General features: G+C 31.2%; 1 protein-coding gene across 6 annotated transcripts in view; it reads right to left on the bottom strand.

The window, feature by feature from the left end:
* The window catches only part of LOC144838659 (discoidin domain-containing receptor 2-like), a 77,798-nt gene that overhangs the window by 14,366 nt on the left and 42,855 nt on the right, over positions 1 to 20,577 (bottom strand). For 3 of the 6 annotated variants that reach the window (XM_078694089.1, XM_078694090.1, XM_078694088.1), the window contains 8 exons: positions 19,571 to 19,805; positions 17,875 to 18,022; positions 16,027 to 16,539; positions 15,185 to 15,256; positions 6,978 to 7,088; positions 2,855 to 3,187; positions 1,747 to 1,782; positions 1,412 to 1,635 (listed from right to left, as the gene is read on the bottom strand). In XM_078694089.1, the coding sequence (XP_078550215.1) occupies positions 1,412 to 1,635; positions 1,747 to 1,782; positions 2,855 to 3,187; positions 6,978 to 7,088; positions 15,185 to 15,256; positions 16,027 to 16,539; positions 17,875 to 18,022; positions 19,571 to 19,805 (1,672 nt within the window). Of the gene's footprint in view, positions 1 to 1,411; positions 1,666 to 1,746; positions 1,783 to 2,854; positions 3,188 to 6,977; positions 7,089 to 15,184; positions 15,257 to 16,026; positions 16,540 to 17,874; positions 18,023 to 19,570; positions 19,806 to 20,577 lie in introns of all 6 variants that reach the window. The other 3 variants (XM_078694091.1, XM_078694093.1, XM_078694094.1) reach the window with 3 other exon arrangements.

The following is a 20,577-nucleotide window of genomic DNA, read 5'->3' as shown; positions in this document are numbered from 1 at the left end:
TATTTCTTCAATTTTGTAACAATTTATATCAAGTAGTTGATAACATTTTCTAATATAAATTAACTCATTAATCATTTACATTCAATCTTTAACAAAGTTTCTTCTGTGACAATTTGGCTATTGGAATTTAACTTATAATTGAGTTCTGTATTTTTGTTTATATAATAGGCTAGTCAGGCTTTAACATTATGCATTATTTCTTCAATTTTGTAACAATTTATATCAAGTAGTTGATAACATTTTCTAATATAAAGTAAATAATTAATCATCTACACATTCAATCTTTAACAAAGTTTCTTCTGTGACAATTTGGCTATTGGATTTTAACTTGTAATTGAGAACTGTATTTTTTTGTAATAGAATAGGCTATTCAGGCTTTCAAATTACACATTATTTCTTCAATTTTGTAACAATTTATATGAAATATTTTCTAATATAAAGTAACTAATTAATCATTTACACATTCAATCTTTAACAAAATTATTTATTTATTCAAGATCCAACAGTGTATATAGAAAAAAAAAGTTTCTTCTGTGACAATTTGGCTTTTGCATTTTAACTTGAAATTGAGTTCTGTATTTTTTGTAATATAATAGGCTAGTCAGAAGATGAAGCAGAAGATAATTTAAACCTTTTCTTATCCTTTTAAAAAACAGGAGATTTATATGAAGAAATCACTATCAATACGCTTAGTATTCATGCTTATTGGCTTGTTTAAGAGGCATATATTCCATCAATGAATGGCTTTTATAAGCAAATGCATATTTGCCTCACAGACTTTGCGTTAGGCCAGAGACATTAAAAACTTCTCTTTCTCTCCTTCAAGCATTTCAACTTTTACTTGACATTTAAAGAGGAATCACAACGAATAATAACATTTGTTACAGTAGTAAGTAATCCTTCATTGATTGTTTCATGTTTTTCAAGTATTTAAGTGGTCAGATGTCTATTTCAGCCAAATTTAACTAGTTTTGTTGCAACAATCTCTTAATAGCATATAATGCTTATAAAGTGATTAAGATTGACTATAAAACAACGTTTACAATTCATAGAATTAATTAAATTGGTTTTGTCCACCGAGTGAATAGTTCTAAAGCAAAATCTCACATGGAATACTAAATTTCTGAAACGAAGGAACGTAAATCTCTGTCTATACTTTCAAACTAGTTTGACAAAAAGTGTGATATGCCCGAAACGGTAGTGATTTGACGTCATTGTGATAGTGTAGACAGAGCTTTAATAATGTGCTCATGCCATGGTCTTCCCATTAATGTATGCCTACAAAACTAAACCATCCTGCAAATGATTTTATAGGAAAAAAGACAACATATTAATCTGAGCCTAAATTGTAAAACTATAAATTAAACTCTGATGATGATGATGATTGAACAAACATTAGTAAAACACCTACCTCCCCAAACTGCCCCTCTCCAAGCCTTTCCAAAAATATCAACTTATCTCTTGGAAACTCTGGACAGAGGGTTCGCGTGTTGTTAAGTTTTTCCAAACACTGGTCAGGGACACCATAGATTGTGTTGCCGGACACTCCCTGGATACTCATCAGGTCGGTTTCCGCATAATGTTGCTGTTGCAATGATTTTGGAGAACACGGTTCAGCATAAACATTTGCTTCATCTGTCAATGGAAAAATCAAATCTTTGTAGCCTATTAAAAAACAAAAATGAGACATTTCAATATGACCCAAAATAACACCTAACATGAATGTATTCTAAAATAAACTCTTACCTAGAACAGTTTCCAAACTCATGTTTTGTGGGAAAGCTATTCCAAAAAGAGAAAGAAACATCTAACATCAATATAGTATTAACTTTTGTATGCTAGAAGTATACACTTCTCATGTAAAGAAAAATCGTTAAAGAAGAACCTTAGAGTCACCTTAAAAGAGGTTAAAACAGCCTCGGTGACGAAATAAAGATAACATTACCAAAAATACAATGTGATCAATGGTCAATCAAGTGGCGTTACACAATTATTTTCAGAACACCATTTAACCGGTAAAAATGTTTAATTTATTCACACTGTTTATCAGGTTTAGCAGCAGAAACAGGCCCAACGATGCTTATAAACCGAAGAACTGGTTTTGATTTGATAAAATGAGGCTAGTTTCTTGTAAAAATAAGCTAAGGTAAATAAAGTGTTCATAATTTCAACGATTTTGAATGTAGTTTACGGAGTCAATTGCAATTTATGCAATGTACACAAGTACCTTGAAGACATTATATCAGAATCTCAAATTAAAGTGAGTGAGGTGCTACAATGTCAGCTTCTAAATGAAGTCAATAATTGCTGTAGGGATTTCAGCAACTGCTGTTTACAAGCCAATGTGCCAAAGGGGTGAAACAAAAGTGTTTCGTGAGTTACAACATCAAATAAATCAATTCTCTACTCCTCCATCAACATACTTGTAAAAAACACAGATAATTTTACTAACCAATAAGAAAATCTGTTTTATCGAGTTAATAATAACTATAATAATATTTATTCTGCAAGTTACAAAAAGTACATCATTTGCCAGGAGTAATATAGGCCCAAACAGAACAAACTATACTCTTACTATAATATAAGTAATGGCAATAAAATATACAAAATACTTAAAATATATTTTGTTCCCCACACTAAAATAAATAGTTTATATGATAAACTCAAAATATAAACTTTTATAACACACTTAAGTAGATTGTGGGCCACATGATATAAAAATAAATGTGATGTAGCACACATTCAAGCAGGCCTTGTTGTTATGTACAATTGAGTACTGTAATTTCATTTGCACGTTCAATTGGAACACTTCCTCCTTGAACAGTTAAAATTTAATAGTATGATGAAAACTTACCAACAAAAGCACCGGAATCTTCGTCATCACTATGCGGAACTTTGTTATCGATGATGTGATATTGCGGTTCATCATTAGGATTCGAAATCTGGTACGTCGGGTTGGCACGCCGGCTATTGTAATGTGTGAGCGAGTTGTTACCTGCTGCACGGGTAATGGTTTCCGCATGGTAAAGGATCTGCGGTACTTGGTGCTTGAGACGGATGTATTTATGTCGATATAAAAACAACAAAAGTCCGAAGATGAGCACCAAGAATATGAGGACGCCAAAGACAATTCCTAGGACCAAAGGGGTGATGTCTTCAGCTGGTTCGGGACTAGCTGCAGTTACACCTGAAATAGAATTTTAATTATAATTTTATTTATTCGGTATATAAAAAAAAACACAACAATCTCAGAGAGCAAACATGTGATTTACAATACATAACAATGACAATTAAATAAAAGATGATTATAGAAATTTAAAAAGTTATATACTGAGTTATTATAATTATCATTATTCGTTAAGATTAACAATTATTTATTTATCCATCTATTATATACATATTATAATAAGTTTATAATTAACTTGTATCATTTTCAAATATTTGAAAATATGAAATGCTTTGTTAAAATTAAAAAAAATAAGCCTCAAGTAAAACTTAATATGTAATTTTTTATTTTTATGCAATCAAGTGTAGACTGACTGAAATGTTTGGTATAATCACATATTTAAATCTAATAAAACTATGCATAATATATTTACTGGTACATAAATCATTAAACATTGCTAGGAAAATTATCTCACGGTCGATAAAATTGATTTAAAAATGTTCATATACAACTTCTCATTAAAACAGATGAATTTTGCTTTGTTGAAATGTTGTTTAGATTGGTTAGAAATAAAAATTGCATTTAATTGATTATAATGTTGATAGAAATATGCAGGATGAACAGACATCCCATTTATTTTGTGCTGTTGTCGGAAATGTTAGCGCATAATGATTTAGGTGCAGTAAAATCGTGTTTAGTAAATGCATAAAATACTTAATAAATATATCAGTATTTAGACAGATGTATTAACTTTTACATAAACTGCATAAACTATTCTATATTATATTAGCATATCTACCCCAAAACTTTGCACATCCTTGTAATATAGAGTGACGGGGTGCAGAATCTATTTGGGTTCACTCTTCCCTGGTTTGGGATTTAGCCTATTCTCACTCCTGGTAATTATTCATTGGTGTAAATATTATTATATAAACAGCATAACTGGATATTTTCCTTGTTTGAGTTTTCAAATCTTTTAATTCCTCTCAAGACATTCAGATACATGCGAATGGTATATTTTTTTATAACATGTAATATAGAGTGACGGGGTGCAGAATCTGTTTTCGTAATTGCAATCGAAGACAGCTAGCATAGTCTGACTGTACTACCATGTACTACAAATTCACAAACTAGATGGCGCCCATCCATTGGGCAGGTAACTGTTAGTATTTAAATCTATAAACAAGTTTGACAGAATTAATAACCTTTAAATGAACCGTACAACCAAATTCCATAATAGTTAAAATTCAAATATGAATCTTGTCATCATCTCTAGAGTATGTTTCACTCTGAAGGATTTTAAATGCTGCATTTTGCACTGCGCATTACAATATTTTATCTCTGTTAAGGAAATATTATCCATTAACAAGATAAATTGAATACATAATTGCAATATATATCAAAGCAAAAAATCTATTTCAAATTAAAGTTATACCCTACATGAATAATTTATATCGTTTTAAATTATACATATATACTGTAATAGAAGATATAACCTATAATTCAACTGTGTTATCAACTTATTATATTGAAATGAATAAATTTATAAAAAGAAAATCAAATAAAATTTTATCAGAATTTGGACGTCAAGAATAATTACAATTTAGAATTTTGTATAAAATATATGTTATATTTAAAAAAAAACAATATAGCAACGATACAACTTGTGGCCAATGGCCAGATTGCGTGTAACCCTTTAATATAGGCTCTTAAAAGACAAACAGGCGACAAGCCGACAGGCGACAAGCCATTCAAAAGACAGTTTTCCAAAATTGACTGTGGGTAGGTTTTGAACACAATCACCAGTCATGCGTTGCACAAAATCTCAAAATGTTTCTAAAAAGCCGAGTGTATAATAGTACCCCAAATCATGATCAAATCAAATAGCAAGGACATGTACAATTGTGTTGTTGATATGCTAATATTAATAATTTATTATTAACAATATAAATATATACATAGTATTATTATGTTTATTAAATAAAATAAATATCACAATACTCAATTTTGTTCTTTCTAATATGCTAATATTACTAATTTATTAATAATAATATAAAAACATACATAGCATCACCATGTTTATTAAATAAAATAAATATCACAATACTCAATTTTGTTCTTTCATAATTTTGTTTATTTTATTTATAAATTCTTTTTGCTGGTATTGTTGTCGTTGGCTTTCACGTTATCAGTATTATTTTAAATCAATCCACTCGTACTCATTTGCATTTTTGTTTTGTTCATTAAATTTATTTTGGATTAATAATAATTACATAAATAATTTTGGAACAGATAAACAAAATTAATTAATAAAAGAGTTAAAGCACTTTTTGAGTTATTTAAAGTACAGGTAATAATTAAATTCAAGTCATCTGTGATTCATAGTGTTTAATATGTATAAATAATAACAACATCATATTTTATTTACAGTATTTAATTATCATTTAGCCGATTAAGGCCAAAATCAGGTATGAATAATTTGAAAGGAGTAACAGAAAATTCTATATTACTGAATCTCTTTTGTTTGAATTTAACCAATAATAATCTATGAATGACATCGTTATATATCTAATTCATCAACATTGGTTGCAGGGTGAAGGGGGTGGAGAAACAACACCCATATGCTGGCCTTCCTATAATCTGGAATTACTTTTTATACTACCATTACTATATGAAAAATTAAATTTAACTTTTACACATCTGGTTTTTTAATATTGACTTTTATTTCGATTGAATGTTTCACATAGTAAGGTAATCTAACTTTCATGACATTTGCTGAGTGTTAAAACCACAGAGTAGAAAAAATTGAGAAGGGTCATGTCACACATATCCACCCTCTACTATGTTCATGATTGTGATGGATTTTAGTATATTAGTAGAAATAGTTTCCTCCAACTACAATAGCAACATGGTCAGTATATTGTGTTTTCAAAATACATGTGATTTGTTATACAGTATTTTTTTTAATTTGAAAGTTTCAACCTTGAATTATAGGCCTAACATTTATTAATAATAATGTTCTTTTAAGGACATTGGCTACATTTTTTATTTTGGCCTTGAGATTTGTTTCTAATGTTCAAATGGTTAATTACAAGTATGATGACTCCTGTTGGCTTAGGGATTTAAGTTTAATTGGTAGCATGCTGGAGCACAGGTCATTTGAATATGAATGAATTTAGCAAATTCTAGGCCCAAGCAGACTACTGGCTACCTCTAAGGACAGATATGTGTGAATATATGTACATGTTTCCCTGCTTGCAGGCATCCTTGTACCTCAGTGTATTTCCTCCCTAGCTATGTCACTGATCAAATGGCAGTTTTGACATTCAGCAAGCAAAAGTGTTACTGAAGGTCTCATGGGAGTGGAACTTAGTGAAGGCCTAGTCCAGGGTTACAGTCCTCAAACTATTATGTGAAGTCATACAAATTAACATACTCTAAGGAAGTATTTTCAGCAACTGCTACAAGGCACAGGCTATTGAAAATCAATAGGAGCATACAATACAGCCACTATGAAATCATGCTAGTTTTGTGTAATAGTACAACACTGTTTCAGAATGCCAAGGAGAAGTGAAACAAAAAGTTTGTGGATTCCCACTCACTGTTGTATCACCCACTAACGTAACAATCAACCACTAATAATCGCACTGTGGAGGTGTAGGTATGGTTTTGTTAAAAAATGTGTGAAATTTCATTTTTTCTTTCAAAAGTAAATTTTCCCCTATAAATAGATAGATTTTGCTAGTTTCCAGTTTAAAACATCCCAAATAAATTAATCACAATGTAGGCCTAAATAAAAACATATTAATACCTTGTCCACCTTTTCTGTCTGGTAATGTACGATTTGGATCCCACGGTGGAATGTCCGTAGCACCACTAGGAACCCATGAATTATCTTGAGGATCAAGTCCTTCACTGACCTCTGTATAAAAAAAAGATATGTGTTCATTATACTGAATATACATAGAATAAAGTTAGCAAAGAGAAAGAAATGAACTAATAAGAAAAGAGTAGAATAATCTGGAAATAAGAGTTTCAAATTATAATTTGCTGTGCAGAAAATCTGTGTAAGATAACCAGTACCAGTGAAACATTAACAATTGACAAAAACTCAAAACAGAAGAAGGAAGAACAGAAAAAAAAACATTTGAAAAGACTATTTAGATATATTTTTGTGCAAGAGATCAGTGCAGATAACATGAAACTCCTCATTGCAGAAATAGTGACAGAAACCAGTGTCAACACTAAACACTCAATTTCAAAATAAACAATAATTTTTACACCCTCTCCCTTCCCCCTCCTAAAAAACCCCAACCAAAAAACAAACTTAAAAACAAAATACAATAAATAAACTATTCATATTCTTGGAAATTCTTCAATATTACTCATCTATTAGATTACATTGAACATTTTATCTTTGCACGATCATCAATTTATCTAACTGTCCATTCTGATCACCTTGCCAATTAAATTGTGGTTTGCAGAAAATTGTTGCGGTTACATTTTCATTTACGCCGTCCAAGAAACCTGACACAGATAAGTAAATATGACTTGAGATATTACAGAAATGCTCGCCACTCAAGCCAGCCTGGATTTAAGAATCACATATTCAATTTCCTTATTGAATAACACCATTAAGTAAAGTAGATGCCATAAAACGTACAGATGCAATATCTGTTGGCTGGTAGTTTGATCGTTAACGCCGTTACTCAAGTTAAGCTTAATGTATTACTATCCAGTAGTTTGGATATCGGTGACAACGTTCAGTATTGACATTCAAACAAACAGTTTTAACTACACAATTTAATGACTTCATAAAAGATTACTCTTAAAAATATTTATTTTACACATCGCAGCTTGTCACGATAGAAAATAAACAGTAGCTGCACAATTCACACACCTGTAAATTAAATTACCTACTTAAGGCAAAGTTTTTAAATTAAAATAATATATATTTATCAAAGTAAATTATGGCAAATATTAGTTAGAAAGTATGAAATGAATATACAAAAAAAACAGTATAATCAAAATCTTTTAGTACATTATTAAACAATGCATAGAAAATATTTATTTGCTCTTTGCATTATGGTTAAATGTTTAAGTTATATCCAGAAAACTCTATATATTCCTCCATATATTTCTAAAACCAATAAAGTAGAGTATACCTATGGAAATAATGTTGTCGTAATTTGAATAGTAAAACACTGATGCTGTCTCCTCTTGCGTTACTATACATTATGCTACACAAATAAATAGGTATCAATTTTAACTACACTAGAGACTGAACATGATTCCCAGTAATTCTTATTTATGCGTATGTGTTTCCATTAAAGGCTAGCAATGAATTTTATGTTTTACACAGAAAAAATACACATATTACTTTAATTTCAACATTCAAGCTGCATTACTATATACCAATATATTACTAGTATATTTACATTTTTTAGTCCATTTCAATGGGTCAGTTTAATGTTAATTTGGAAATAATTTCTTTCATAAAAAAATTACAAAAAAATAAAAATGATAGACAGATATAAAATAAGACATATTATATAATTGCATTTTTACTTGGACGACCAACGCATATTCATTGAATCATCGAGAAACTCAACAGTTCTTTTCAGAACTATATAAATGTGGTAGCCTATATATATATCTCTTTTACTTTATCGTTTTGATTTAGCTTTTTGCTTTTTTCTTTTTTTTTTCAGCCACTGATACCCAGCATTGTCATTTTTTCAGTAATTTGCCTTTGGATCAATATATATAAATATTAGAATAAAGAATAAAGTTTGTGATATATATTATTATGAGCAGCTTAGCTGTGATATAATTGAAGTCCCAGCTTGACATATTGTATAAAAAAGGATTTAACGTGCTGCAATATACCTGACATAGTGTGATTACCTTCAAAACTTTGCAAGTTTACAACATCCATTACAATGATATCAATAGGGATTACAAGGATTTTACAGCGATCTTATAAGTAACGCAATTTGTAACTTGTCTCAGATGAGCATCAAATATATAACTGCATCAGATAAATTGTTTGTACCATTGCTACTACACAGACACATTTAAGCTACTGTTCCATCTGTATTTGTAATCTCTGTTCACATTTAGGCAATCTCCACCTGCAATTGTGATCTCTGTTCACATTTAAAACTGGTCCACCTGTAATTGTGATCTCTGTTCACATTTAAGCCTGGTCCACCTGTAATTTTGATCTCTGTTCACATTTAAGCCTGGTCCACCTGTACAGTAACTGTGATCTCTGTTCACATTTAAAGCTACTGTTCCACATGTATTTGTAATCTCTGTTCACATTTAAGCTACTGTTCCACATGTATTTGTAATCTCTGTTCACATTTTTTCAACATTTATTCACTTTTCACTGTCCAACTGTAATCCTTGTCTAACTGTATTTCCTGTCCAACTACAATCCCTGTATAATTTTAGGCCTAATCTCTGTCGAACTGTAATATTGGTCTACTTTTAATCCCTGTCTAACTGCAATCTCTGTCCAATTGCAACCCCTATCCAACGGTAACCCTTATCCAACTGTAATCCCTGTTTAATTGCAATCCCTGTTCTAATCCTTCAACTACAATCCTTGTTCAACTGCAATCCCTTCTAATTGCAATCCCTGTTTAACTGCAATCCTTGTTCAACTACAATCCCTTCTAATTGTAATCCCTGTTTAATTGAAATCCCTGTTTAACTGCAATCCTTGTTCAACTACAATCCATTCCAACTGCAATCCCTGTTAACTGCAATCCTTGTTCAACTGCAATCTTTGTTCAACTGCAATCCTTGTTCAACTACAATCCATTCTAACTGCAATCCCTGTTTAACTGCAATCCTTGTTCAACTACAATCCCTTCTAACTGTAATCCCTGTTAACTGCAATCCCTGTTTACTGCAATACCTTCTAATTGCAATCCCTGTTTAACTGCAACCCTTGTTTAAGTGCAATCCTTGTTCAACTACAATCCTTTCTAACTGCAATCCCTGTTTAACTGCAATCCTTCTTCAACTGCAATCCCTGTTCAACTGCAAATCCTTCTTCAACTAAATTCCCTTCTAACTGCAATACCTATCCACTGTCACGCTATGGTCACCTTTGCTATATTACTCTCTGCATTACCAACTGCTCTGTCGTTTACGCAACTTCTATGTGCACAAAATCTGAATTCATGAAATGTGTGATTGTTCAATCATAGTTTATTTTTTGGCAAACTAACTAAAACAATCAGCCAGTACAGTTGCAAACAATGTACTCTCTTGCAGTTTCTCAGTAAATAAGAAAACAGTACCAAAACATCTCGTTGTAAAGCTTATTCGCAAAATGCAAAATTAAATTGTGATAAAAATTACAAGCAAATAAGGAAACACATCGCAACCCAAGGCTGTGTTATAATTACACAAGTGAACACACCACCATAGGTATCACGATTTGACCTTACCAACTAAATAAAAAGTCAACGACCTAGAGATATGATAATGATTTTTAATTAATTAATTAATCTGAAAATGTTCTTCCTATAAATAATCCTGTATGTGTTAAAATCATATTTTAAAACTTTCACCTACGAAGTGAAACAATGTTTTAAAAATGATATGATGTGTTTGATTGATGTTTCTGACACATGTTTGGAGTTTTTACCAAATTAATAATTGTTGCCATATATAATAAAATATTTAATGTTCACAATGACTAATATATACAGTAGAAGAATTTTGCCAATTTCATAATTATTTTAGTTATGATGGACTGAAATCCTCCTTGAACTAACTAATGCACTTTCAATGTAATTTGGCCTCCATTTGTTTCTGTATGATCTCCTATCCCAACCCCTTCATTCTCCTCATCCTTCCTAAATACATACTTTTCAAGGCTTATAAGGATGATAACATGAAGTGTATTGCTAACACATGGAGGCGTCTAAGGGTGTGCTTATACAACACATTATTATAAACATATTCAGCACGCAAACAAGAATTGTGTTGCATAAAATTGAAAAGATTATGTGAGATTTTAATCGCAACATTGATTCTTAAAATATTGTGGATTCCCACCTGGTTGTTCCCAGTATTCCCAGGTAAGAATATTGTCTTTGACCTTCCGTTAAATAAAGTAAACTTAACCGATTTTATCACTTAACATTAATGCTAAAAATGTCGGCATAATTTAACAGTTTTATCCCAATTTTAAAACATATTTTGGGGTCAAATTTCAAATCCAGATTTTTGAACAATCTATCACCTGGTTAAATTTCTCAAATTCATAATGCATATGAACAGTTATGATGAAAATTCACCTTAGTATAGCATGGACAGCTTCATATTTCATGAACTAAGCAGACTATTTTCTCTTTTGTTAGCAAAAATCACGAAAAAAATGTTTATAGTAAAAACAATGACATAATAATTAAATAATCTAATGAATTTTAAAAATGGTTGAAATGTAACTACTTCTACTGCGTGAATGATATGCTTGTGTTAGTATAATGGGTTGAAATTTAAAAGATAAAAAAAAGCTAAAGAATTTCAAAATGATTTCAATACTTTGATATTGCCTACAAAATTAGTAAACCAATTGAAAACATGTTATTTACATCATATCTATTGTGAACTATTGCATCTACACAATCTGAAGGTAGATGAAACGTACTATTCAACCTAAACCATCTATTCGCATTATATTTAAGCTACTATTACACCATCTCCATCTCTATTGTGAACTATTACATTTACACAATCTGAAGGTAGATGAAACATACTATTCAACTTAAACCATCTATTTGCATTATATTTAATCTACTATTACACCATCTCTATTGTGAACTATTAGATTTACACAATCTGAAGGTAGATGAAACGTACTATTCAACTTAAACCATCTATTTGCATTATATTTAATCTACTATTACACCATCTCTATTGTGCACTATTCCATTTACACAATCTGAAGGTAAATGAAACGTACTATTCAACATACTATTCACATTAAATTTAATCTGCTATTACACCATCTCTATTGTGCACAATTACATTTACACAATCTGAAGGTAAATGAAATATTCAACTTAAACCATCTATTCGCATTGTATTTTATTTAAGCTACTATTACACCATCTCTATTGTGAACTATTACATTTACACAATCTGAAGGTAGATGAAACATACTATTCAACTTAAACCATCTATTTGCATTATATTTAATCTACTATTACACCATCTCTATTGTGCACAATTACATTTACACAATCTGAAGGTAAATGAAACGTACTATTCAACTTAAACCATCTATTCGCATTGTATTTTATTTAAGCTACTATTACATCATATCTCTATTGTGCACTATTGCCCTCAACTCTTCATATAATACCATTTAAACACACCACTGTGGTCATCAATTGTTCTCATTGCGTTAATGACTCCCCCAAGATTTCATCACAAACTCATCTAAACTCATTTTTCCCAAATGTCTTTATTGAATCATCAGCAATTCCTGCGGGACACATTAGCATATTTTAATGAGCAAAAAACTACATAAAAATAATATAATGCAAAGTTTTAGATTTAGAGTTCAGATGAGAAAAATGGAAGAATGTCTATTGCCGAAATGATTAAAATAAAATTTTAAAAAATTGAATTTTGAAAAAACAAAGCTAAAATGTAGACCTCGGTTCGCCACTTTCCTCTATTAAACTAAACCAAGATATTTTATTAAAGATTCTAAACATTATGTTTTTGTATAGGCGTTGCCTAGAAGTTTTTTTACTAGAAATTTAATAATCTACTGGCAATATCATATTCATAAATTCATTATGCATACTTCTGTGTGTTATTGATCCATACATTCAAAATACCAACCTATTGTTATTTAATAAAATTTTTAAAAGTATAGCACGATCAATTTTAATAGAGTAGACACTTTGTCTGGCAAAGTGAGATGCAATTTCCGAAACAGTAGCAATTAAAAACTATACTACAATATAAAAAAAAGGCATAATATAATCACGTTAAAAAATCCATGACCATAAAAAGAAAATGATATGGTTATAGATAAATATAACCTCTAAAAGGATATTGTAAGGCTGAAAACAGGTAAAAAACATCTCCTTATAAAATGATATATTACCGTATATGAATCTAGTCCAGGCCAGCCATTTATTACAAAGTATAAGGGTCATATTTGAGGGTTTGCACCCATTATTTGAGGGTAATGCACCAATCTCATAAATAGGCCTAATAGTATTTTTTGTGATGTTTCTAAAAAACATCTGGACTATTTATTTTCATGTAATTAAATTTAATGTTTAAATGCTATTTCAATTTGAGATATAGCAACTGAGTGTACCAGGATCATTGTTATTTTGTATCTATTGAGAGAGCTACACCTCATAATATATTAGACTGTTAATTTGATTCAGTAGTGTATAGTTACTATTAAATGTAAATACTTCACATAAATGAATTTGTTTCTAAATCACAAACGGCAAGATAAATTTTCAAGCAAATATAATCGTGCACACCAAATCAGCCTATCTGTTATACTACAAAATACTGTATGTATAGAAAGCTTTAGCACTTTGAAAAATAGTCGCATAAAAATTGTTTTAAGAATCCTCTTCTATCAATGTTAAAAGCAGAGTAGATTTTAACACCCCATCAATATCTTCAAAACCATAAATCATACACATTCTTAATTCCACTCATTAAAATGAAAAGATGTTGACATTTGCAAAATTGAAAAGCATTTGCAGATATTAAAAAACTAATGTTTCAAAACTTTTAAGAATTGGAAAATATAAACGAGCTAATATATAACACAGCACACAAACAATTTAAATACATATATTTTAAGTGATAATATCATAATACACCAAGTGCAATATAAGGAGAAGAAGAAACACGAAAAGGATTTAAATTGCTTTTCAATAATTGCGTATAACAATTGTAAATACATGCTATAAAACAATTCATATATGTACACAGGTATATACAAATATATAGTGTTAGTTTGAACATGTTTAAATATCCTCAGCAAATATATACGGTACACAATTTAATGGCGATAGTTATATTACTATACGCCTTTAGGGTGTATTTAAATAACATATAATGTGCAAATACGACAAGGCCATTAAATAGTGCGCATTATTGCACTTTTGAAAATGTGATTAGCAGGATGGTAGATGCAGTGTAATTCCTGGTTCTTTAATCCAGTTGAAATCTATGGGGTCAAAGGTTAGCTGAAGACGTGCATGAAAGAATTGAAAAATATCAGCGATGAAATGGAAGCGAAAGTAAATGAAAGAAATCATGATATAGAATGATGATAAAACCTAGAATTAAATAAAATAATTTGAAAATGGATTTTGTGGGTTAGGCTACACTAAGGACAACTAATATATCAATTTAAATGCACCAATATCATCTCAACTCATAACAAATTCTTCTTTTGAAATCATAATACTGTATACTGTTTTTATAAATCAATGAAAATTGCATTTTATCTTATCAGTAATTTAACCAAATTTGGAAATATACTTTTTATTCAGACTGTTGAATGGAAAAATTAAATTCTGCAAAATGTATTTACATATAATATTTGATTTTCAGATCATATTGATTAGTGTTTCTTGGAAAGAGTACTGAGCACATTAAGTAAAGTATGTTATGAGAGGATAAACTGCATTTAAATCAACATTACATTTTAGGTGCTTTTAAAAACTATTTCTCTACCATCTCTCTTCATCATAAGACAATACAAGAAAATACTCCATATTTTCCATATTTACAGCATTTAATTTTTGCTTTTCATTTCTGTTTTTGTTTTATGAAAGATAGATAGTAGAAAAAAAAACAAACAAAAAACCCAACAATATATAACAGATAAAACAGTTTTTTCATTAACACAAAGCTGATGAAAAAAATGAAAATTGTATTATTAGTAGAATTATTCAAAATTTGGGTGAAAAAGTCTGAAAGTAAAAGGTCAATTGTCACCTATCATGGACTCTGAGGCAATGGTTGATGTTGATTCAACTGTTGTCATGGATACAGCTCCTTTGTACTCTTCTGTGATACACAATAATTGAGCCAGAAAAAAAAAAGTCATGCAGAAAAAAAATGATGAGAAAAGAAAAAAGATTAGTTGACCAAATTATTACGATTCTCTTACAAAAATGTCACAATGTTGTTTAGTAGAATGTTTACAACGTATATACAATTAACTCTCCCAATACAAGACACTTCAGGCTGGCCTAATATATCTGATTCCAGAAATTCTAGTATCTTGTGTATATTAATTGTAATCTAGAGAAATGTTTAGTATTGAAAAAGTTTCAAGTTTTCAGACAGTCTGGTATTAGGAGAGTAGACTGTATAAATTGTAATGTGGACTGAACAAGGGGTAAGGCATAGTGGTAGAACCACATCGAGAAAATCTCAAAGCCTGACAGATACATAAGGAAAATATTAACACTTTTCAGGTTTTATTAATTTAATTCATACACTATAAGGGTATAATTTAATTTTAGGATGATATGCAGTACTAGTCATCATGAATGATAGCTGTATCTAATTCCATGTTGGGAAAGAGAACCGTGACGATGACTCAATATACCGACATCTCTATCAATATTTTGCTCACATTTTAATTGCATTTGAAAATTGCCTTTGTTGACTTTTCCCGATAGAACAGTCAAAAAGTTCTTTGCTTCCCTGCGTGATGATAAAACCATTAATACGTGTAACAATAGACGATTTTGATATGACTCGTAACAAGCCTCAGGGTTTGCGTCGATTAAATATTCATCAGAAAATACAAACCGAAATTGAACACTCACCTGACAAAAATGATACCTCGTCAAGAAGAAGCCATCTGTTGCCATGGAAGAATGTACACTTAAGAAACCGTCCAATCCTGTGTTGTAATTTAACGGTGATCCACCGGGTATCCAAATGCTCAAAATCAACCGGGATATTCTCCACTATATCGCGTGTGTAGTAATAACCTTCGTCGACTCCAAAATGGATTCGTATGTGGCTGGGGATACTTACTCCCTCTGAGAAAAAGTTGTTGAAATGAAATTGCACTTCTGAGAAATTTCTGATCGTTTCAAACTGGAATATTACTATTGGGTTCGGGTTTGTGCTGTTTTCCCAGCCGACCCATTCAAAGGCAGCAGGAAAGTTAGAGGGGCTGAGTCTGAAGTCACTGGCACCGGTCATACTGTCAATCAACAGGCCAAGTCCATTACGCAGATACCCATTGGTTTTGGCACCATCGTAAGATTTATCTTCTAGATCGTATTCACCATGAAAATCACCTTGATTCATATCATATGATATCAGTTTATCTGTAAATAAAAACAAACAATAATATTCATTTCTATTAATCCTTTAAATTAAAACTTAAAATTGGGTCTTAAACTCTGTCTACACTATCAAACTAGTTTGACAAAAAAAGTGTGATGTGCCCAAATATGGTAGTGATATGACATCATCATGTCCATATATGGCCACATCACACTTATAATTGGGTCTTAAACTCTGTCTTCACTATCAAACTAGTTTGACAAAAAAAAGTGTGATGTGCCCAAATATGGTAGTGATATGACATCATCATGTCCATATATGGCCACATCACACTTATAATTGGGTCTTAAACTCTGTCTTCACTATCAAACTAGTTTGACAAAAAAGTGTGATGTGCCCAAATATGGTAGTGATTCGACATCATCATGTCCATATATGGCCACATCACACTTATAATTGGGTCTTAAACTCTGTCTTTACTATCAAACTAGTTTGACAAAAAAAGTGTGATGTGTCCAAATATGATAGTGATATGACATCATCATGTCCATATATGGCCACATCACACTTATAATTGGGTCTTAAACTCTGTCTTCACTATCAAACTAGTTTGACAAAAAAAGTGTGATGTGCCCAAATATGATAGTGATATGGCATCATCATGTCCATATATGGCCACATCACACTTATAATTGGGTCTTAAACTCTGTCTTCACTATCAAACTAGTTTGACAAAAAAAGTGTGATCTGCCCAAATATGGTAGTGATATGACATCATCATGTCCATATACTGTATGGCCACATCACACTTATAATTGGGTCTTAAACTGTGTCTTCACTATCAAACTAGTTTGATAAAAAAGTGTGATGTGCCCAAATATGGTAGTGATATGACATCATCATGTCCATATATGGCCACATCACACTTATAATTGGGTCTTAAACTCTGTCTACAGTATCAAACTAGTTTGACAAAAAAGTGTGATGTGCCCAAATATGGTAGTGATATGACATCATCATTTTTTTGTCACAGTTTGATAGTGTAGACAGAGCTTTAGGTCGCTCCTTGATCGAGTCCAGATATAATTCTAAACAATGAAGCATCAATGATTTGCAAGCCATTGGTCATTGTTCACTGCATGAGCTGGCCCAAACGCAAAAGCCACTCCTGAATCTATGTTTCAAGGTGGCTCAGACTTACTTATCAATTGCCTATCCAGATTTATTCAATTTATATTATTATTATTTGTTTATAGTAACAATTTTAATTTATCAAATGTTTAATTTATTGTTCAGCACAACATTTTAAAGTTTATATTAGAATTGGTACAATTAAACACACATAATTACAACAATTTAAACCTAATTAGACTTACCTTCAAATGAGCACCCATAAAACTCGACCCTCATACATACTTGTCTTTCAATCTCTGCGACAGGCACAACTCGAAGTTGGGAGGTCAAAATCGGTGGAGAAAAATGACTTGCTTTAGCTTGATAGCCATTGTTATTGGCCATATACACCTAGGAAAAAAATACAAGTTAATGTGGTAAATTGAAACAATGCATAGGACGATCCAAGTGGGGATTTCAGAAAATGAAAATATACAAAATACGAGGCACATGTAAGGGCATGTGGTGCAGTGGGTTGGCCTACTGATCGTGAGATTGTGAGTTTGAATCCAAAGTTCGTCGCATTGCTTGTATCCTTAGGCAAGACAATTTACTTATGTTTGCCTCAATCCACCCAGGTGTACAAATGGTTACCTAGTTAGGTCAAAGCACAACTTTGCGCTGATTACTAGATGCATTATGGGAGTATGTTTTCATACGTGAAGCGCTTAGAGGCTTTGTGCATTAGGCGCTATATAAGATCGACATTTTATTATTACTGTATTACGTTGTGCGAAAACTAGTGCTGTTCCACAGTACCCGGTAAAATTGAACTTGTAGCATACCATGATATGATTTCTGTATATTATTAAGTAGAAGATTCAGGGTTTGAACCTCATCTTTCCCATTAATTAAATGAAACACTTATATTTTGGCCCAGATTCAGAAATTGGAGAATACAAGATAATTTAGGGTTTTTTCCCACTTAAGTTTATATTCAGTAAGTCCTTGGTAAAGCCATGGTTCCCATTATGACGCAACGCAAGGACATAGACGCAACGCAAGTGAGTTGGCCAATCACACACGACTGTTCAAATAATCTATCGCTTGTGATTGGTCAACTCACCTTGCATTGCGTTCTGTCCTTTGCGTTGCGTCGTAGTGGGAACGAAGCTTTAGGAAGTTGTCATACTGACTTTTATTCGGAGTGAGAATATGAACATTTGCATGAGGAATCTTCTGACCCCGATTGCAGACTTAAATCTGTGTCAGATGATTCCTCATGTAAATTTTCATTAGCCGGAGGAACTTAAGTGCAGTAGGAGTTAATTCTAAAAGTACTGTCTAGTTTAATCTGACCTGGATCCAAATTAATTTATTTGTTCCATTTTAACAATGGCTGTTTCATTGTTTGATTGATATTTCATCAGATATACCTAGTGATTTTAACACTATCATTTTTTATGAAAGATATTAAACTATTTTCTCAATAATTCCAATTACAGATGAAGGCGATTAAACTTCTGTTTCCTAATGCAAACAAAGGTAAATGTATAAAAGTCTAATTGTAACAAAAGTAAATTATTCTAGAACTGAAATTTAAACTATGATTCTATATTTCTAATGATGCAGTTTTGTATGTAAGGGTAGTTGGATTATAAATGTGTGTACAGTACACTAGCAAACGTTTAAGAATATAAACTTCGTTCAATGGAATGCAGTTTATATGGGGTTTTTTTTCTAGATTAGTATTGAATTATTAATTTCCTCTCAAATAGTGATAAAAATGATCATGCAATAAGTTGTGATATGAATGCGTGACAAATTTCGTTTTTGCAAAAAATGTGTTTGATTAAAAATAAATTTGAAATTTGCTCGATGCAAGATGGTTGATAATTATGTAATTTAAATGCTCAGTTGACCATGTCTATATTCTACAAAACATACCTATCTTCTTACCTTTTTATTAAAGTAACCAATATACTGGCGCCAGTTCTCCGTTTCATTATTCCTTCTATATTCCACACGGAAATATCGTGCATACTCGTTTCCTACACCATTATGCCAACGACCTTGTGTTCCAATACCAGTTATCACTTTCAATTCCCGGAAGTCAACCTGCATGTATTCATAACTATTGATATTGAGAAGTCCATCAACGCACCAGGCGCCCTCACCTTCATCTAGACCTAACCTACAAAAGAAATTACATGTAAAAGGTAATGAAGAAAATGCTGTACAGACGCCTCACTTGTTTTTACTACTTTCTGTATAGAAGGTTAAATAAAGTGATATAACTTATACATTAGTTTTGTGTTGCCCTGAAAAATTCAATTCATTCAACCTACATTTACCATATTCAACCATACATGTTTCCAAAAACATTAATTACAACTATTTAATTACTGATGATCATTCGGTGCCACACCCCAATGGTGCGAGTTTTGGTCATGAGGTTTAGGAGGAGAAAAAAAGTGAAATAATTGTCTAGAAAAAGTCTATTTTAATAAATTTTTGTCCCATATAGTTATCATAAAAATGGTTTAATAGACAGATTTATTACTGACACCACCTTTGACAAATAATAAATAATTTTATTACCTTCTTTACACAATAGTACATGGCAAATTAGTAGTTTGTGAAAGCTATAAAACTATACACATTTCCTTGGACCCAGAGTTCATTCTGATGAGTTATCGATGGTATTTTATCATTTTTTATTATTTTCTATTTTATTATCGTAATAACCCTTGCCAGACAAAAGAAAGTTAGAACACGCTGGCAGATTAATTAAAAAGCGACCTTTTAATTTGTAATCGCAAACAGCATTGCATTTACCATGCACGATATAGATTCCAAATATAGTGGTAATACAGTTGACGTTTGTGTACAGAATGAAGGCATCAAATCAGAATCATACAGAAAACTTTTTATTTTGAAAGAGACTTCAATGTTTTATAAACATT

Source organism: Antedon bifida, chromosome 3 (genome assembly GCF_963402885.1).
Source record: "Antedon bifida chromosome 3, ecAntBifi1.1, whole genome shotgun sequence".
NCBI classification, from domain to species: domain Eukaryota; kingdom Metazoa; phylum Echinodermata; class Crinoidea; order Comatulida; family Antedonidae; genus Antedon; species Antedon bifida.
This window is presented reverse-complemented; position numbering and strand designations above follow the sequence as displayed.